Source organism: Thunnus albacares, chromosome 5 (genome assembly GCF_914725855.1).
Source record: "Thunnus albacares chromosome 5, fThuAlb1.1, whole genome shotgun sequence".
NCBI lineage: Eukaryota > Metazoa > Chordata > Actinopteri > Scombriformes > Scombridae > Thunnus > Thunnus albacares.
In genome coordinates this window covers 14,055,641-14,072,401 of record NC_058110.1, presented here as the reverse complement: position 1 = coordinate 14,072,401, position 16,761 = coordinate 14,055,641, and the positions used below count along the sequence as shown (strand labels likewise).

Here is a 16,761-nt window from a genome sequence, read left to right as displayed (position 1 = left end):
TTTGACTGTGCAGCTGCGCCGCAATAACAGCAACTGTTACTCACTCGCTTGCTCATCACCATTCCTCCAACCACAGCTTGACTCGCAGCCCTGTTTTCACTCAGAAGTATGCTGAGAATGAGCAAAAAGAAAAGAAGGATAGCTCACAGCTGTGATCAGGGAAAATGGGTTTTCCAGCAACATACACTATCAATAACTGTCTTTTATTCCTCAGATTAGACTTGTCCAAACAGAATGATATATCAAATATCAGTCACTCAGTTACAAATTCAGCTGCATATTTTGTGAAGTTGCACAACTAAGATTTCTCCTCTTTTGTTTTTGTTGGACAAAAGGAACATTTATCAGTGACTGCATCATCCAGTTCTACATTGTCTTTGAGTAAAACAGTGTAGTTAAAAGCAAAAAAAGCTACTCTATCAGGAGGTTATGTTATATATTGCCAGCTTTTTTTCTTTTAAAACGATTTTTTTTTGGCATTTTTGCCAGTGGAGAGAGACTGGATGCATAAGGAGAGAGAGATGGGCTATGCAGTGAGGGTTGTGATTATGTGGTATGCACCTTTAACCATTAGACAACCAGGGCGCCCCATATTATATATTATCATATATAATATTATCTGTCAAACAAAAGGCAACAAGGTCACTGAGCCACTACAGGTTTGTCATTGGAACTGAACATGAAACAGCCATGTCTACATTTCTCTGGATTGTTTTTGAAGTTGAAACTTCCCACAGTGTATTGATTCATTTTTGTTACGTTCAATACTGCAGACATTGTCATTGTACCTCATTTGCAAAGGACCGGTTAACTACATGATTTTATTACAACGTAGTCAAAAAGTTTTACATTGATGAATCATAGTGTTTTGATTAGCAGTCACTTTCTGTTTTATTTAGAGTGCCCCAAACACAAACTGTTGTCCATTTCATTTATTGTTGTTTTTTTTTTATTACTTAAATCTATTTCTTGTATGTGTACTGTGAAAACATGCTTTTCTATGTTTATTTTAATTTGTGTAGAATTTGTGTTTTTTCTGAAGAGTGAAAACAAATTTATCTCATGAATATTTTATGGGAAATAAAAGGAAGTATTTGTTAATTAACTCAGTATATTTTGATGTGATTATTAAATGATCGTTAGTCTAATTCCATGTTGACTCGTGACATTATCCACTGAACTTTGTTGCTGTTCACCAATTCTTACTGAATATGCAGCTGCTGTGTTGAAAGCTGACAGAAATGTCTGGAGGCTGTGTAGTTGTTAGGGCCAAATTAAAAGATGGTTTCTTGTTTTTAGGTGTCTATGGCATGGACTCAGTCACGTTTTGTTAAAAGCTGCATTACCAAAATAACAGTAGTATATATAGCCTTTGACTTTGCAGTAAAAACAATGAGACAACACATCATAAATCATAGTTGGTGTTATTGTTGACAAAAGCACTTCGACCGCCTCTTCAGTAGTTGGTCATAACCTGCAGAGTGAACAACAGAACACACAATTATAATGCACTTCCTGTTTTTCAACTCCCAGGCTTTTGTTTGCTTCAGGTTACATTGTGTGTATGCAGGCGAGGTAATCAGAAGATGAAAAAATTTCTCACTGTGTTCATCCAGCTGATGTAAGAGCTGACTTGTGTAAAGACAGTGGGCTTCTGGAAGACGTTGCAGCCCTGACCAGAACCGAAGCTCACTACGCCGTGGACGTCCCAGGAGCCATCAGGGTTCTGGCAGTTCAGGGGGCCACCAGAGTCTCCCTGTAGGTCGGCACATACTCTATTGGCTAGCAGCTCATTTACAGACACTGAGGTATAATTACCAGCTATCACTTAGTCATGCTGAATTTTCCTTTTATGCCATTTCTAAGTAAATCTCTTTTCCTTGAATCTTCCTGAGTCTTTCATACTATACAAGATTGATTTCTTTTTTACAGATCACTTAACTACTTTAATCCACCATTAAATGACTCCATGACCCCTCTTTTTATGAACTCACGTTACAGCCAGCAGTGATGCCGTCTCCCCCGGCACAGACCATCTTGTCCGTTGCCAGGACGCTCCACCAGTCGGGCTGTGAGCAGATATCGTGGCCGACCACTGGCAGGAGAGCCTGCTGCAGGATGTCAGCCAGAGGACCGCTGGCTGTGTGGAAGAAACATGCTGACTGGAGCTTGGGTAAGAAACAAGATTATTTGCTTTGAAGGAGGTTCATCAAGGGGACAACACAAGGTGCAGTAGAGGATTAAGATATTTGGTTTCCAGGGAGGACAATGTGTGGCATTTACTAAAACCTCTTCTAAATGCTGTTCATGGGATGCCTATTGAACCATCAAGGGTGCTACATTGATTAGATTATATTAAAGGTTAGATTTGCTGTTTTTATTTAACCCAAACCCTATTAAAATGTTGTATCCTGTCATATGTAACTTCACAGATAGTTTAAGCACTAACAAACTCCCTTTTATTGCATCTCCTAACTGAGTTTAAACAGTCCAATCGTGCAAGATTGTTCAAACCCAGTAAAAGGCAGGAAGCTCACAGGACAGTCAGATGTTTCCATATGTTTGACTGATAAGAGGGTTGCAAACCGTGCTTCCTATCAGATTTTACTACATCTTAGCCAGAGGCAGTAAACTGAGCAAGATTGAGTCAACTAAATTTAACATTAATCCTGATAGAAAGGCTTGGTCTGCGTGCTTTGTGGTTTGTGAGGGAAGACTCTTGTGCAATAGTACTCAGTGGACAAATACCATTGCACAGTTTGGATGAATCTCATCGAAATTGCTTTGGAGAACAATAAATGTATTACTCATCATTTTAATTCTTTATTTCTTTTGACATACCACCTCTCTGTCCTAAGCGATTAAACAGTAGGAATTTAAACTGTTTTGCACTTGTAGGATTTACATATAATTCAGGACACAGCCTAAGAGTTTGGTAGCTGCAGTAGAGACTGAATCTCCACGTCAGACATTACTAGTTCTAAGCTCTGCTTGTTGAGCAGTTTGATGGATACTTGACACATTTTTCTGACCAACTAATGATTGTAAAATATTCTTGGACCTTGGTAAGTTGACCTAAATTGACTGGTATGCACAGACAGGGGGAAATGACTGTACAGATTCACATGGATTTACTCACTGGAGAGTCGACCCCAGCCGGTGACATAGCATGGAGCACCGTGGGGCAGGACCACGCCCAGCTCTGGGAGGCAGGCGGGCATGATTGTATCAGTGAAGGTGACGGGGGAAGACAGCTTGATCAGGGCAATGTCGTTACTGCAGAAAGGGAAACAATGTACCCACATTCAGGAAGTGATGTTGTTTCACCTAAATTCAGGAAGTGATGATACAAAAATAACAAACCCCCCCCCCCCCAAAGAACGCAGTGTCCGGTACATAAATGTGTTGCTGCATCAGCCTCCCCATTTTAAAAATTACCTTTTAACTGACACCCTGTCTGCTTATACATGACAGTCTGCTGATTCTGCTCTCCACTTGGACTCATGAGGTGTTATTGAGCTGTGTGGGCGGCTGTTGCTGTTACCGGCTGAGCAGGATGTTGTAGTCCTCATGAGTGATGATCTGGGCTGCACTCCGAGCAATCGAGCCCTCCTCACTCGCCTTCAGGCTGTGTTTACCCAGCTCCACTCTGTAGTTGTAGCGGTCACTGTGGGATGGCAGATGACACGGTGTTTCCATGGGGGTTTTAGACAGTAATATTGACTTTTTCTGCCTGTGTGTGCAGTACTGTGATTAAGTTGTTGGTGGATTGCAAATGCTTGGTTGTCCTGTTTGGGTGACCAACTAATTTTTAACAGGCTTTACAGCAGTAATCTGTGTGATCTCCTTCTTTTTGATAGCAATGTTGTTTTTCTGACAACAATTTTTTTTCTACAGTGATCGTCTCTGCCTTATATGCCACTCTCAGATGGTGGCCATTGCTGCTAACTCTAGAAGAACTACCTTCATCTTTTCATTCTCAAAAACACCTTTAAGGTAACAGAAAAAGAAAAATGCATCATTTCCTGTTGGGCAGAGGAGTACTGCCTGACAAAAAAATCTTAATTACATAAAACTGCCATGGATAATCAATCTAACGATTAGTTAATTCCTAGTAGAACATCCAATATATAGATTTGTAAACCTAAACAACTATGTTCAAAAATCATAAACCAGAGGATGAAATCTGGAACATCTAAGAGTCAGTAATTGATGAAAAATCTGATTTTGATCATTTGACAGTCTTCCCCACAGTGTTGAGTTAAACATACTTGATGCAGTGTGCAGCGGTGAGGACCCAGTCAGAGGAGATGAGGGTGCCTCCACAGACGTGCCTCCAGCGCCCACTGCTGTCTGACTGGAGTGAGATCTGAGCAGAGCACAGTGAGAGGACAGTGTGCGTTGCTGTGCTGGATGGATGAGATGCACTGAAATGGACTAAAATCTCCCTCCAACACCCTATAAATCACTAGAAGAAAGAAAAATCACTATCAGGAGTTCAATGTTCTTAAAAGATAGAAGACCCAGAGAGTGAATGTGAAAAATTACTAAATGTAAAATGTTTCTATCTGTTATGGTGAAATGAAAATTTAGAGTTTGTGCTGTTCTGCAGTTGCCAGAGTGAACATGCTTCTATACATTTAGCTCAGACTCTACCTGCCAGGGCCAGCTGTGAGGCGTGACGTCCTCTCCTGCCACCACCCTGCTCAGCACAGGAGGGAAGGTGGGAAGACCACATCCATAGGCTGGAACAAGGCCAGTAATGTCAGAAACACCATTTTTGTTATTTTGTGTTACATGCTAATTTTCCATGAATAGATTTGTGGATAAACACCACAGTATAATGACAATTTTCAGGACAATTGCAATTTTGGCACCAGACAAAACATTAAGCAGTGGTTTATGATTGTATTGTGGAAGTTTGTGATTAAATCTTGTAAAGAATTTTTAATAAAATGTGATTATTAGCATTCTGTGCAAGACTACTAACAGACTAGCCATCTCATTCATGCTACAGCAAATTAGGTTTTTAGTAACTAGCATTAGAAAATATAAACTTTTCTCACCACTAGCTATCACAAAAGCAAGAAACACCAGGCTCCTCATGACTGTAGAGTATGTAGTGTATGCCTAAATCTTGTATTAAGAACAGGCTTGTATTTATACTGTCCTGGGAAAACTGGATGAAACAGGCAGAAAGTCAACAAATGGCAGGGACTGGGGACACAACATGTGGTTGTAGATAGCATTTTCCCATCACTGCTCCCATTGGGGAACATTTTTGCTTTGTACTGTGTCACTGATTAAACGATGTAGATGATATATTTGTCAGAGTAGAGAAACTGAATATTTATGCCTCAGTCTTAATATTCAGTGATGCTTTAATGCTTTGCATATTTTTGGGAAACTGCTAACCTATTAATGAAGCCCAAACTGGTACAAAACACAAAATAACACAAAATATAGTTTCACATTTTATTTATTTTATATGTGAACATGGTGGCTTTGATCTCAAAAGCCTGTCCTCTTAATAGGCAACCATTTTCTGTGGAAGAGATAGAAGAAAGTTAAATTTAGTGCAGCATAATAACACAATAAAATAATTATTTTTTTTAATTTGCCCAGATTATTTACTATATTAATCCTTGAATTGACACTGATAAAGCACACTGAAGTGTTTTTCATTACTTCAGCCTCTAAAGATAGTCAATGAGAGAGCTTACGGAGCTGATCCAGTCGACGTAGGAGCTGACTTGAGTGAAGACGGTGGGCTTCTTGGGGAAGTTGCAGCTGAGCCCGGAGCCAAAGCTGACGATACCGTGAACCTCCCAGATGCCGTTAGCGTTCTGGCAGTTCAGAGGGCCGCCAGAGTCTCCCTGAGTCATGTGAGAGAAAACATGATCAGTGTGCAAATTCCACATTTAACAGTAACTTCTTGTCCTTGAAACACTCAGTGAGTGTGCTTAGTGTTTACATCTAACACGAGTTATGATGACGCGCAGACAGTGAGGGCTCTGTTTAAATATTAATATGTTTACATTCTATTTGCATTCCTTTAAATTTTAGATGTTTAAGTGACACTTTTCTTCAAAAAGAGTGCATGATATTCATAGGAGAGAGATTTGACAAGCCAAAAGTGGGAGAAGTGTCTCTTTTCTCCTCTAGTTGAGACTGCCAGGTTAAACTTTTTAGCCAAAAATAAAAACTTGATGTTGTATATGTTTGGAGGATATGAACTAAATGGGTAATGTTTTTGTTTAGTTGGATGTCATTGATTGTCTATTTGTGAGTTTTGATGTGTTCACATATCTTCTAGAAAAAAGTGTTGAAAGTATTGGCAGACCATTTATGTTTATGTTATGTATTTATTTTGAGAAGATTAGTGCTTATATTTTGTGTGAAATGTGTTGTTGGAAGTGTACAACTGAAGTCATTGAAAAAATAAACTGAGAACACACAGCTAACAGGTTTAGTTACCACGAGTGTAGCCTGCTGTGTGTGGTCTTCGGTTGTCAGAAGGCATTTGAGTTGGGTGTCAATAATGAGACTAATGCATTATTGTGTCATTTATTAGACTCACGTTGCAACCAGACACAACTCCATCTCCACCTGCACAGACCATGGTGTCCTTCACCTGAGAACCCCACCAGTCTAACCGGCTGCAGGTAGCGTGGTCCACCACGGGCAGGAGAGCCTGCTGCAGGATGTCAGCAATGGGACCACCGGCTGTGTGAAGAAGAGATTCATACAAGCTAGAGTTCAGTTGAGGTAAAATTCTGGTGAAAAAACAACAACTTAACAACACAGATTTTCTTCTAGCTGTAGCTTTGAGTCAAATGTTGTAGTTAGAAAGGATCAGAGCAAAACAGACAGTGTTCATCCTGTTAAACTTAGTTACAGTGCAACCAGTCTCCAGCTACTTTTTTATGTAGTGGGTTTCGTTGTGATGTACAGTAGCGATTCTTTTTATTTTATTGATTCAATGAATACACTCACTCCAAGTCTTTCCTTATTGCTCTCTTCCCTTCTCATTTTCCCTCTTTACCTTTTATAGTACATATACCTTTATAGCTGTAGTGTATAAATTAAAAGATCAAATATAAAGATAATACTGTATACCACATTAAAATACTACTACTGCTAAAATTGCAGTAAAGATGCTTTCTTAACTGTAAATGCCACAATTACAAGATATATATATATAAGAGATAATACAGACTGGACAAGACTTGGAACTATCAACTCATGATAATAATCTGATGATATTGACTTTAAATCTGATATTTTAGTTAAATTAGAGTTAAACTGATTCAGTCTCAAAGAGAGGAAGGAGTGTGGGCGCTCACTCTTCATGCGACCCCATCCAGTGACGTAGCAGGACTGGTTATGGGCCAGGATGAAGCCGGCAGCGGGAATACAAGAAGCCATGATGGTGTCACTGAAGGTGACGGGGGACTCCAGCTTGATCAGGGCAATGTCATTACTGCAGAGGGAACATACAAACATTTAGATCCATCATAGACTTGATCTGCCAGTGTTATTTCCTGTAATGTTTACTGAAGTGTTTTTACCGGATGAAGAAGGGGTTCCACTTCTCATGCACAATAATGTTAGAGGTGGCCATGAACACGGCACCCTGCTCCGTCTGCAGCAGGTTGTGCTTTCCCATGGCCACTCTGTACTGCTTGCTGCTGCTGCAAGTTGTCCAACAAGAAGCAGTTATGTATTAGTGTAATGATCAAAAAGATAGCTGACCAGTGATATTAAAAATACATTCACCAGCAAACTATCAACCATGTTATGTAAATACTAAGGATTCTGGGAATGTCAAAATCAGCCAAAATGCACTAGAAACAAATCACCTCATAATTGACATCTTATACGCATGGATTATACTGTACAGCAGACACCATGTCACTGATTGTGAATAAAGATCTTTTGGTCAGCGCAACATGGAGTTGTGATAATTTGTCATGAATTGTTTTGAGTTCCACTGTTACCTGATACAGTGAGCAGCAGTGAGGACCCACTGGTCAGAGATCAGAGTGCCTCCGCAGGTGTGTCTCCACTCACCCTGTCTGTTGTACTGCAGGGATATCTGCAACATACATATCAACACAATCAATTCTTTCTTGTCACTGATGGTGTTTCCTGAGCTGTTTACTTTGGCGTTTCTTTCACTGGCTGGAACCAACTTCTGAACGATCTTGAATGTGTCCATGACTATTGTAGCTACTTTCAAATCTAAATGAAAAGCTCTGCTGTGCCTTCGCTTGATTAGTTTCTCAACTACTCTTAATTTTATTGAATTTGAAATTTCCTGCACTGTAACTGTATTTCTGGTCTATGATTTGATCTCATTTTACTCTAATTCATTTTATTTAATTTCTTATTGTGTTCTTCAATGTTCTAATGCATTCATTCACCTTATGTAAAGCCTTTTGAATAGCGTCTGTTTAAAAGGTGCTTCACAAATAAACTTGCCTTTCCTTTCTCACAATTAATATTCTTATTAATATTGAGAGATTAGTCTCTAGTCTACTTGACACATACTGCACTGTATATCTTTAGTAGAAACCTATAATGTACTTTACTGAAGTTTTGTTTTCAGACATTAGATATCTTGTTTTCTGAGTGAAAGTCCTTACTCAGCATGTTTTACCTGCCAGGGCCAGCTGTGAGGCGTGACATCCTGTCCTCCAACCACCTTGCTCACCATAGGAGGGAAGGTGGGCGCACCGCACCCGTAGGCTGAGGAGACAGACTGACACTTTGAAAAATTGTAAATGGATGCACAAAATGAAAACAGAAATACTGTATGTGGACATATCTTAAAACAGATGGCAGTAATCAGTGTTGTGTGTGATGTTTTTAGCGACAGAAAGATTCTTACCACCAGCAACAAAGAAAGCGAGAACCACAAACTTCATCATCTCTGTATCTCCACAGTTTGCAGTAAAACCATCAGACTCTTTTATATCTTAAATGATGTTATGCAACCTCAAAAAAAAAAAAAAAAAAACAGGATCAAATTCTGGGAAATTTGCCTTTTCAAATATCTTAATACTGGGGTGGAGCTAAGTGGACATCAAAACTGGGTAATACTAGGCCAAGGCCAAAGTTTCCTGGAGTTCTGTGTGTTTTTAAACTTGTTTGTTGAACAAGTCAGTGGAAAAAAGGTTTTTAGCTTTTATCATCAAGTGGTGGAATTCACACAAAGAGCCTTACTCCATATCAAGTATAGCACTCACTAGTATGATTTCCTTTACGGAGAAATGTATTGCCTCCTTCCTTACAAATAGTCAAACTACTGTATTACTACTATTGTAATTACAGCTGGAAGTTTCCATTGCTTATGAAACCATTCAAGGTCTTGTGACTGTATTGTATTATTTAACTACAAAGTTATTATTATTATAATACTGAAACTCCTCTTACCTTGCATCTATGTACTTAAATACAGGTCAGCCACTGAGGTTTGACTGTAGTATGTGCTTAATGAGGAATACCACTGAACTACAAATATAGTACCTGTAGTTTCAGCTCAGAAGAGGCCATAGAAACCAAACTATGTCAATGCTCCAAAACTGTTAATGAACAGTATCTAATAATCTTTATAAACTGTTATAGTAAAATGCAACTTCATTGCACATTAGTTCACTACATGACTTATTTGTATCAATTTCCAATCTCACTAAAACATGAATACATACATTTTATTCTACTCTAACAGTAACATCAATATTTGCCACTTAAGTGATTAATGTGTATAACCATCATATTACCACATGAAAAATAGATGTCTTAGCTGAATACATTCTAATTTTCTAGTTTTCTTTATTGCATATATTGTAGTTCTTTGAGATTTTTTTTATATATGCAAACATACACAGTAAGCTACATTTAAAGCATCTTTTCCAGAGACTAGAATGACTTTTGTGTTTTAAGTGAACATTTTGCAGTTTCACATATACATAAAAATGCACTATTATTTTCTTTCATACATTACAAATAGATTGACCATTTTAAAATAAATACAAAGCCACAGAGTGTGAAAATCATCTCTTCTTTATAAGTTGAAAGACCTGGACATCTCAGGTCATTGTGAGACATCTGTGAGGTTCACACAGAGGTTGGGTTGGGGAGATAAGGTGTATTTGGGGATATCTGTGGTATACTTATCTCCAAGGTTGATTTGTTTTTCCCCACCAACTTCGCCTGGCTGAGCTGAGGAAAATGTTGCATCACATTGGAGGTCTCTAACAGGTCTGTTAACGCACTATATAAGGAGGAACAGATCCCACTGAACCTTTACTCAAGACAGTCACAATGAAGTTCGTGATCTTGGCTTTGTTTGTTGCCGGTGGTAAGATCTGATGCTATTCTGATCAGACAATTACATGTTTTGCTGCATACAATTGCCCACATTTTTTACATGAAGTGGTCTATGAATTTGATATGAAGACTTGAGTTAACTGAGTTTAAAAAAAAATCAATTTTTTACACTTACGAATTGCCAAAACTGCTTGAAAACATTAATGTTAAAGAACAAAATGAAAGAGTATTTTTGATGTTAAGACTGTCATAAAGCACCATATTATATACTGTTGTTTCTCAGCCTACGGGTGTGGCCTGCCCACCTTCCCCCCCACCGTCACCAGGGTGGTCGGCGGAGAGGATGTCCGTGAGAACAGCTGGCCCTGGCAGGTATGCTCCATTCTCAGTTAAACTCTGTGTCCTCAGTCCTTTTCTTAAAGTCACAAAACATTCATGTGCTGCTGTTGTTTGTTCTTCACAGGTGTCTCTGCAGTACCAGAGTGGTGGCAACTTCTACCACACTTGCGGTGGCACTCTGATCGCCAGCCAGTGGGTCCTCACCGCTGCTCACTGCATCAGGTGTGGTTAAAAAGAAATGTGAAATCAATGAGGGTAAATGAGGAACAGGCAGGGGAGGAAAGGGAGGACAAAGAGGGTCATGACTGTGGATTTCAGTATAAAGCTGGGTGATAGAGGCAGGATGGAAAGATGAATACATTTGGATTTGCTATTTAAAATAATATACAAATATACTTGGAACTCATACTTGAGTACTTATCACAGCCTAAAATACTGTATACAGAATTACACAATAATGCAGTTCAGTGTTCAAACTGAAAAAGGCTTTGGTGAGCTGTGGCCACCTATTAGTGTAGTAATTGTTTTAAGAAAAAAATATGTTATAGATATAATTAGTAATTGCACATTAAATCAATATTTCCACTGTTAATAAAACATTTTCCAAGTTAAAAGAACACATTTTTAATGTATTCCCCCAAATTATTTACATTTTACTGTATATTGGCAGCAGTAGTAATATAATGAGAGTAGATTAATACCTGTAAATAGGTTTGGTGTTTTACTAAAGTGTTCTTGAATAGATCCCAAAACTATGCAACTCTGACCCTTTTTCCTACTTTTTTCTATGTTTTTTCTTCTTCTGGCAAAGCAGCAGTCGCACCTACAGAGTGTATATGGGAAAACACAACCTGAAGGAAAATGAGGCTGGTTCTATTGCCATCAGCCCCAGCAAGATCATCGTCCACGAGGACTGGGACTCTTACAGAATCCGGTAGGCTCTGTCGATTGCATATTATACTTCGGTGACTATTTTGTTATTTTACCCATGCTATTAATGCTCATTAACATTCTGTTTCTTCATTCATCCTCCAGTAATGACATCGCCCTGATCAAGCTCTCCACTCCTGTCACATTGTCTGACTCCATCATGCCTGCTTGTCTTCCCACCGCTGATGACATCCTGCCTAACGGCGCTCCCTGCTACGTCACCGGCTGGGGTCGTCTCTGGAGTAAGTTCTATTAACAGACTAAAAGGAATTTGAGTAACTATAAACTGGCAACACTGATGTCCTATCAAATCGTTGATATTATGTCAATTTTCCTGTTATATTTGTGTGAGCACTGCAGCCCAGATGTTGTTTTTCTCAGCAAAATTTTCCACCCTCTCAAGAGGTTAATCTTCAACTAAAATGTCACTGTCCGTTCATTTGAACTGGGCTGGTGTGGTTGAGTCTAGTTCCAGCATTACTGTAAAAGATGTCTTGGTTTTAAGTCTACAGTAGTTTTATGACTTGTCTCACACACTTTTAGATGTTGACTTGCCTTTTCAAAAAATAAAAAAGTTACAAATTACATATTTTAGAAATTACACCTCAAAGCTATGCATTGACTAATCCATAATTCTGTGTGTTAATAGAATATGACACTCATACAAATAGACATAATCTATAATGTCTATTCATGCTTTTAAAACATTTTGATACTGAAACTTGTTGCTTTTGAACTGAAACTGGACTTAGTGGACCTAGTTTTGGAGTTGATTTGGCCTTGTTGGTGGTGGTCTTAACTGCAGCCCTGAATCTGAAAGCTCTGTTCTCTTCTAAAGCCGGAGGTCCTATTGCCGACATCCTGCAGCAGGCCCTTCTTCCCGTGGTCGGCCACTCCACCTGCACCAGGTATGACTGGTGGGGCAGCCTGGTCACCGACAAGATGGTCTGTGCTGGAGGAGACGGACTCCTGGCTAGCTGCAACGTGAGTCAGATTCATTTCATTTTTTCAAACTTATGTAATGTATAAATCCAGGTCCTGTACAACAAAAACCTTATTTAAGCATATGTAAACACAGCATTTGTCATCCTCTGTCTGATTTCCTGCCCTAATACCACATTTGTCTCTGTTACCCTTCAGGGAGACTCTGGCGGTCCCCTCAACTGTCAGAACCCTGATGGTTCCTGGGATGTCCATGGTGTGGTGAGCTTCGGCTCTAGCATGGGCTGCAACTACCCCAAGAAGCCCTCTGTCTTCACCAGGGTCAGCGCCTACATCCCCTGGATCAACAACGTAAGTGGAAAAGCATCGGATAGAATATTTGTCCAAATGATCTCATGATACATTTTTGTTTATTTTTGACTCAAACTGACAGCGTTAAAACTTTTTCCCTGTCTGGACATTGAGCCACTTGCTATTTACTGGCTTTACAGACAATGTAAAGAAGAGACCTAAAACTATTTATGGGCAGCCATTAGTTTGTGCTCATTATGTTAGAAATAAATATGAGAAATTGTTTTAATTAAAAGGAGGAAACTCTTATTTGTGCTTTTTTACATGAATATTTGAGTTGCAAAATGAAATTTATTATTAAATTCAAGAAATTATTAAATGAAATTATACATATTATCAAATACCACAGTGAATGTCATCTAATATTTAATTGAAACTTTAAATGCTTAATAGCTCAGAGTCCAGAGTGGAAATGTTGTGATAAAGAGTCACAGTGCTCTAGTGCCCTCTAGAGGAGGAATTTGACTTATTCTCTTTCTGCTTTCTGTTTTTTTCTAGGTGATGGCCAGTAACTAAGATGTGGATTGTTTTGTGTCATAATTTGCTGTTGATCATTAAATAAACAATGTAGTGATTAATACAGTGTGTTCTGTGTTTTTAAAATCAGACATTAGAATGGTATCTGTGTGCTGGTTAACCAACAAAAAGTACTGATCTCTTAAAGCCTACACTTAACTTCTATGTACTGATTTTCATTTGCTAAAAATCTGAATGTTTACTGAAGCAGGATGATTTTCAACTATAGTCATGTACATCATCTCCATCACGTGTCCCTTCAAAGCATGCTGTGAAAAAAGTGCTCTGACTGCTGTAGACAGTACACATAATCAGATGTCCCAAAGAAAATAAATTGGGATATAAGTGACAACATAAGTGCATTTTTATTGAAGTGACTGTAAATTACACCTGAACAATAATAAGGCAACCATTTAAACTGCCAATAAAATCTAATGTGAACAAATTAAAATAACAGAAATATTGAGGATTCCAATTTTTTTTAAAAAGGAAAGGTTTTGCATCATTTCAACTGCATCATTTTACAGTAATCAGTCATAATATCATATTGTCATTGCTTTGCATGGTTCACAATCTGTATTTTCACCAGGACCATTTAATATAAACATAAATCTCCACAACAGTCCTGCAGTTCAGTGAAAATCTGCATTGGTTTGGAAAATAACCCAAAAAGCACAGGATGTAATGAACAGCAAAAAGCAAAGATACATTTTACACATGAAGAGACAGTGCACACAAGCTGATGGGTATCACAGTATCTGGAAGGTTTTAAAGCGACTGATCACTCGTTCTGTGTGAATGTGGTCTCTTGACAGCCGCCAGGAGCAGAAACTAGGCAGGTGAGACTTCTCTTTTGCCAAACTTGGGATTTTTAATGTTGCTGCAACACTTAACAGCTCTTCTCTTGCAAGGAACCTCCTGTCAGCAAGAACCACATTGTTCAAGCTTTCCTAAAACACCAGATGCCATTAACTTGTCAGAAGCACGGCCTCCAAATCTGCCTGATGAGAAGCAAACAGCTCCTGCAGGTGTTATTCCAATTAGGTACTTAATAGTGTTTTTATTTTTGTGACTTGACCAGGTTTCAGCCCGTGCTAGGTTGGAGGTTCTCTCTATCAAACTTTCAGGGCAGTCAATAATACACCGACAGTCCACAAACTGGGGCTTAAAACACTTTGGCAAATTAACTCTAAGCGTTTCCCTGCTTGGCCTCATGATGAAGAGACGCGGTATAGAAGACAACAGGGGCATCCAATCTTTGATGATCTTTGAAGGGGTGAAGGAGGACGCTCCAAATCTTCTCTTCCTGGTTTTGATTTGCTGTGAATCACAGTAGTGCAGGAAAAAAAGTCACTTAATTCAATCCCCTGTATTGATTATGAGCTAAGATACGGCCAGTGTGAGTCTGATATAACTGCATCAAAGTTGAATACAACAAACAAACATGCAAACAGTTGTCGTGACTGAGAAGAATGTGACCACAGACTAGATGCCAACTGACAGAGCACCAACCTTGCAGTTTCCCATGTTGTCTTGAGGAAGTTATGTTTAAAAATAGAAGGTACAAAATCTGGGCTGTTATAGTCCGGCGATGGCCTCCCTGATATAAGCAGATATGACAGTGAGGTTAGAAAAGGCTGGTGATGTTCACAAACTTAGTTTACAGTCTGAACAGCATCCTTACATTTACAGAAAAAGTAGTGAGAGAGTATTGGTGGGCGATATAACAACATACACCTTGCAACTATATACATTTTGTGACCATTGTGGGCAAATGCTGCAAATTAACAGGCCTTTTTCACAGCAGACATTTAGACTTGTTATAGCAAGAAAAGCACAGGTGTTACTAATAACATTAACAATGGCTCTGTTGTATTCAAGTGCCCCAGTGAGTCATGACAGTGAGCCAGCAGGCACAAGACCAGCACACTGAAACTGAAGCAGCTAAATTGAATTCAGCCATCATTAAGTGCTTTTCCTATTGTCACATGTCATGATTGACTTATGAGCAGAATTGCTTTCTGGTAATGTTGGGTTTTTATATGATTTTTTGTACATGTACTTGATTTGTCAGATATTTAATTTGCTGGATTAGCTGAAACAGACATCCATGCCTTTCTATTTTATTAATTTCTCAGTTTAACTTCTTCAATATCACAATATGTGATATAAACTGACATATATTGCAATAGAGGAGAATCCAAACTGTCAATACTTTTCTTAGGAAATATTTCTTCTGTAGAAAATAGTTGCTATGAAAATTATGAATTATCCTGGAAATAGTTTCTGTTTTTGTCAAAGTTACTCCATAAAACTAAGATCATGTTGCCTAAATTAGAATAACGTCACTGTAAATGACAAGCAAGTATGTTAGCTGATGTCTCACACTGGTATGCAGACTCGTAAACACAGACCGCAAATAGCATGTTCACAGGCTTTCATCTGTCAGAGATCCATAAGTCACATCTGTTTATCGCTTCCAGTCACAACTCTCTCCTCCGCTGCTGGGAAGATGTTTCACTCTGGGGATATTGAACATTTTCCACCCATCACTGGTCTGAGTTGTGCAGTTTGGAGCACAACAGCTTTTTGTCATGTTGTGCTCACGAAAATCTTCAGTCTCACCCATGAATGTATTATAAGAGTGTCAACACCATGAATGTATTATAAAAGCTTTTAAAATACATCGATGGTCAAAACTGTTTTGTTTTGAGCTCATATCTGCGCGCGCACCCGTTTGTTTTTCTTCCTCTTTTTGTTTACTGGAGGATCGCAACTAACTTTAATAACCCATAGCGCCACCTGCTGTATCGGAGTAAGTATTTAGTATGTCACTAAATCCTTGGAATGAAATACTGACTAAAGTAATAGTTAAACCTATTAGTAGTGTCTCGTAACCTCGTTTTTTTAAAGGTACCATTAGCTCTATTGATTGTAATTTGCAAAGAGCATTATAGTTATGGTTATATCTCTAGACTCTATTCTAATCTATCTATCTATCTAGATGCCTGTGGGCCTACTGATTTGCAACATTTTATAATAATAATAATAATAATTATTATTATTATTATTATTTGTTTGTGTTTGCGTGTGTGTGTGTGTGTGTGTGTGTGTGTGTGTGTGTGTGTGTGTGTGTGTGTGCTTGATTTGGTGTTCATTTCTAAATGTTGTATTTCTGTATTTTCAAACTTTGCTGTTAAATGATTTTATCATGTTGATCAATTGTTTTTATGCTGATGTTAAAGCACCTTGAACTGCCATTGTGTATTAAAGGTGCTATACAAAGACTTAACTTGTTCTATGGGGTGACTTTTCCTTTCTTGTATGTGAAAGTGATTTGTTTGTACA

The 16,761-nt window shown here is 38.6% G+C and overlaps 3 protein-coding genes and 1 long non-coding RNA gene across 4 annotated transcripts; 1 reads left to right on the top strand and 3 right to left on the bottom strand.

Moving 5' to 3' along the window:
- Positions 1-500: 500 nt before the first annotated feature.
- LOC122982836 (chymotrypsin-like elastase family member 2A) lies at positions 501-5,116 on the bottom strand. The gene is made up of 8 exons (XM_044352414.1): positions 5,067-5,116; positions 4,657-4,745; positions 4,272-4,369; positions 3,545-3,667; positions 3,140-3,276; positions 1,995-2,140; positions 1,604-1,756; positions 501-1,474 (listed from the first exon to the last, which is right to left on the bottom strand). Exons 1-8 carry the CDS (start codon positions 5,104-5,106, stop codon positions 1,457-1,459), a joined length of 804 nt encoding a protein of 267 aa, XP_044208349.1. The 5' UTR covers positions 5,107-5,116; the 3' UTR covers positions 501-1,456.
- Positions 5,117-5,461: 345 nt separating this feature from the next.
- LOC122982557 (chymotrypsin-C-like) lies at positions 5,462-8,961 on the bottom strand. Its single transcript, XM_044351928.1, has 8 exons — positions 8,894-8,961; positions 8,663-8,751; positions 8,001-8,098; positions 7,572-7,694; positions 7,347-7,483; positions 6,581-6,726; positions 5,724-5,876; positions 5,462-5,545 (listed from the first exon to the last, which is right to left on the bottom strand). Exons 1-8 carry the CDS (start codon positions 8,931-8,933, stop codon positions 5,528-5,530), a joined length of 804 nt encoding a protein of 267 aa, XP_044207863.1. The 5' UTR covers positions 8,934-8,961; the 3' UTR covers positions 5,462-5,527.
- Positions 8,962-10,273: 1,312 nt separating this feature from the next.
- Positions 10,274-13,475, top strand: ela2 (elastase 2). The gene is made up of 8 exons (XM_044353000.1): positions 10,274-10,366; positions 10,619-10,707; positions 10,799-10,896; positions 11,489-11,608; positions 11,710-11,846; positions 12,443-12,588; positions 12,745-12,897; positions 13,396-13,475. Exons 1-8 carry the CDS (start codon positions 10,330-10,332, stop codon positions 13,411-13,413), a joined length of 798 nt encoding a protein of 265 aa, XP_044208935.1. The 5' UTR covers positions 10,274-10,329; the 3' UTR covers positions 13,414-13,475.
- Positions 13,476-13,566: 91 nt separating this feature from the next.
- On the bottom strand, positions 13,567-16,150 carry LOC122983217. Its single transcript, XR_006403626.1, has 3 exons — positions 15,800-16,150; positions 14,926-15,013; positions 13,567-14,733 (listed from the first exon to the last, which is right to left on the bottom strand). It is a non-coding gene; the product is annotated as an uncharacterized LOC122983217 (long non-coding RNA).
- Positions 16,151-16,761: the final 611 nt, after the last annotated feature.

Excerpts from the sequence above, each read along its gene's own strand:
- LOC122982557 (XM_044351928.1), bottom strand. The coding sequence starts at position 8,933 with ATGATGAAGTTTGTGGTTCTCGCTTTCTTTGTTGCTGGTG. Across the intron at positions 8,099-8,662 it reads CTCACAGCTGGCCCTGGCAG|ATATCCCTGCAGTACAACAG; the intron begins GTAAAACATGCT and ends TGTATGTTGCAG. Across the intron at positions 7,484-7,571 it reads TGGAACCCCTTCTTCATCCG|TAATGACATTGCCCTGATCA; the intron begins GTAAAAACACTT and ends TTCCCTCTGCAG.
- ela2 (XM_044353000.1), top strand. The coding sequence starts at position 10,330 with ATGAAGTTCGTGATCTTGGCTTTGTTTGTTGCCGGTG. Across the intron at positions 10,708-10,798 it reads AGAACAGCTGGCCCTGGCAG|GTGTCTCTGCAGTACCAGAG; the intron begins GTATGCTCCATT and ends TGTTCTTCACAG. Across the intron at positions 11,847-12,442 it reads CGGCTGGGGTCGTCTCTGGA|CCGGAGGTCCTATTGCCGAC; the intron begins GTAAGTTCTATT and ends TCTCTTCTAAAG.
- LOC122982836 (XM_044352414.1), bottom strand. The coding sequence starts at position 5,106 with ATGAGGAGCCTGGTGTTTCTTGCTTTTGTGATAGCTAGTG. Across the intron at positions 4,746-5,066 it reads TGCTTTTGTGATAGCTAGTG|CCTATGGATGTGGTCTTCCC; the intron begins GTGAGAAAAGTT and ends GCCTTGTTCCAG. Across the intron at positions 2,141-3,139 it reads CGGCTGGGGTCGACTCTCCA|CCAGCGGTCCTCTGGCTGAC; the intron begins GTGAGTAAATCC and ends TCTTCCACACAG.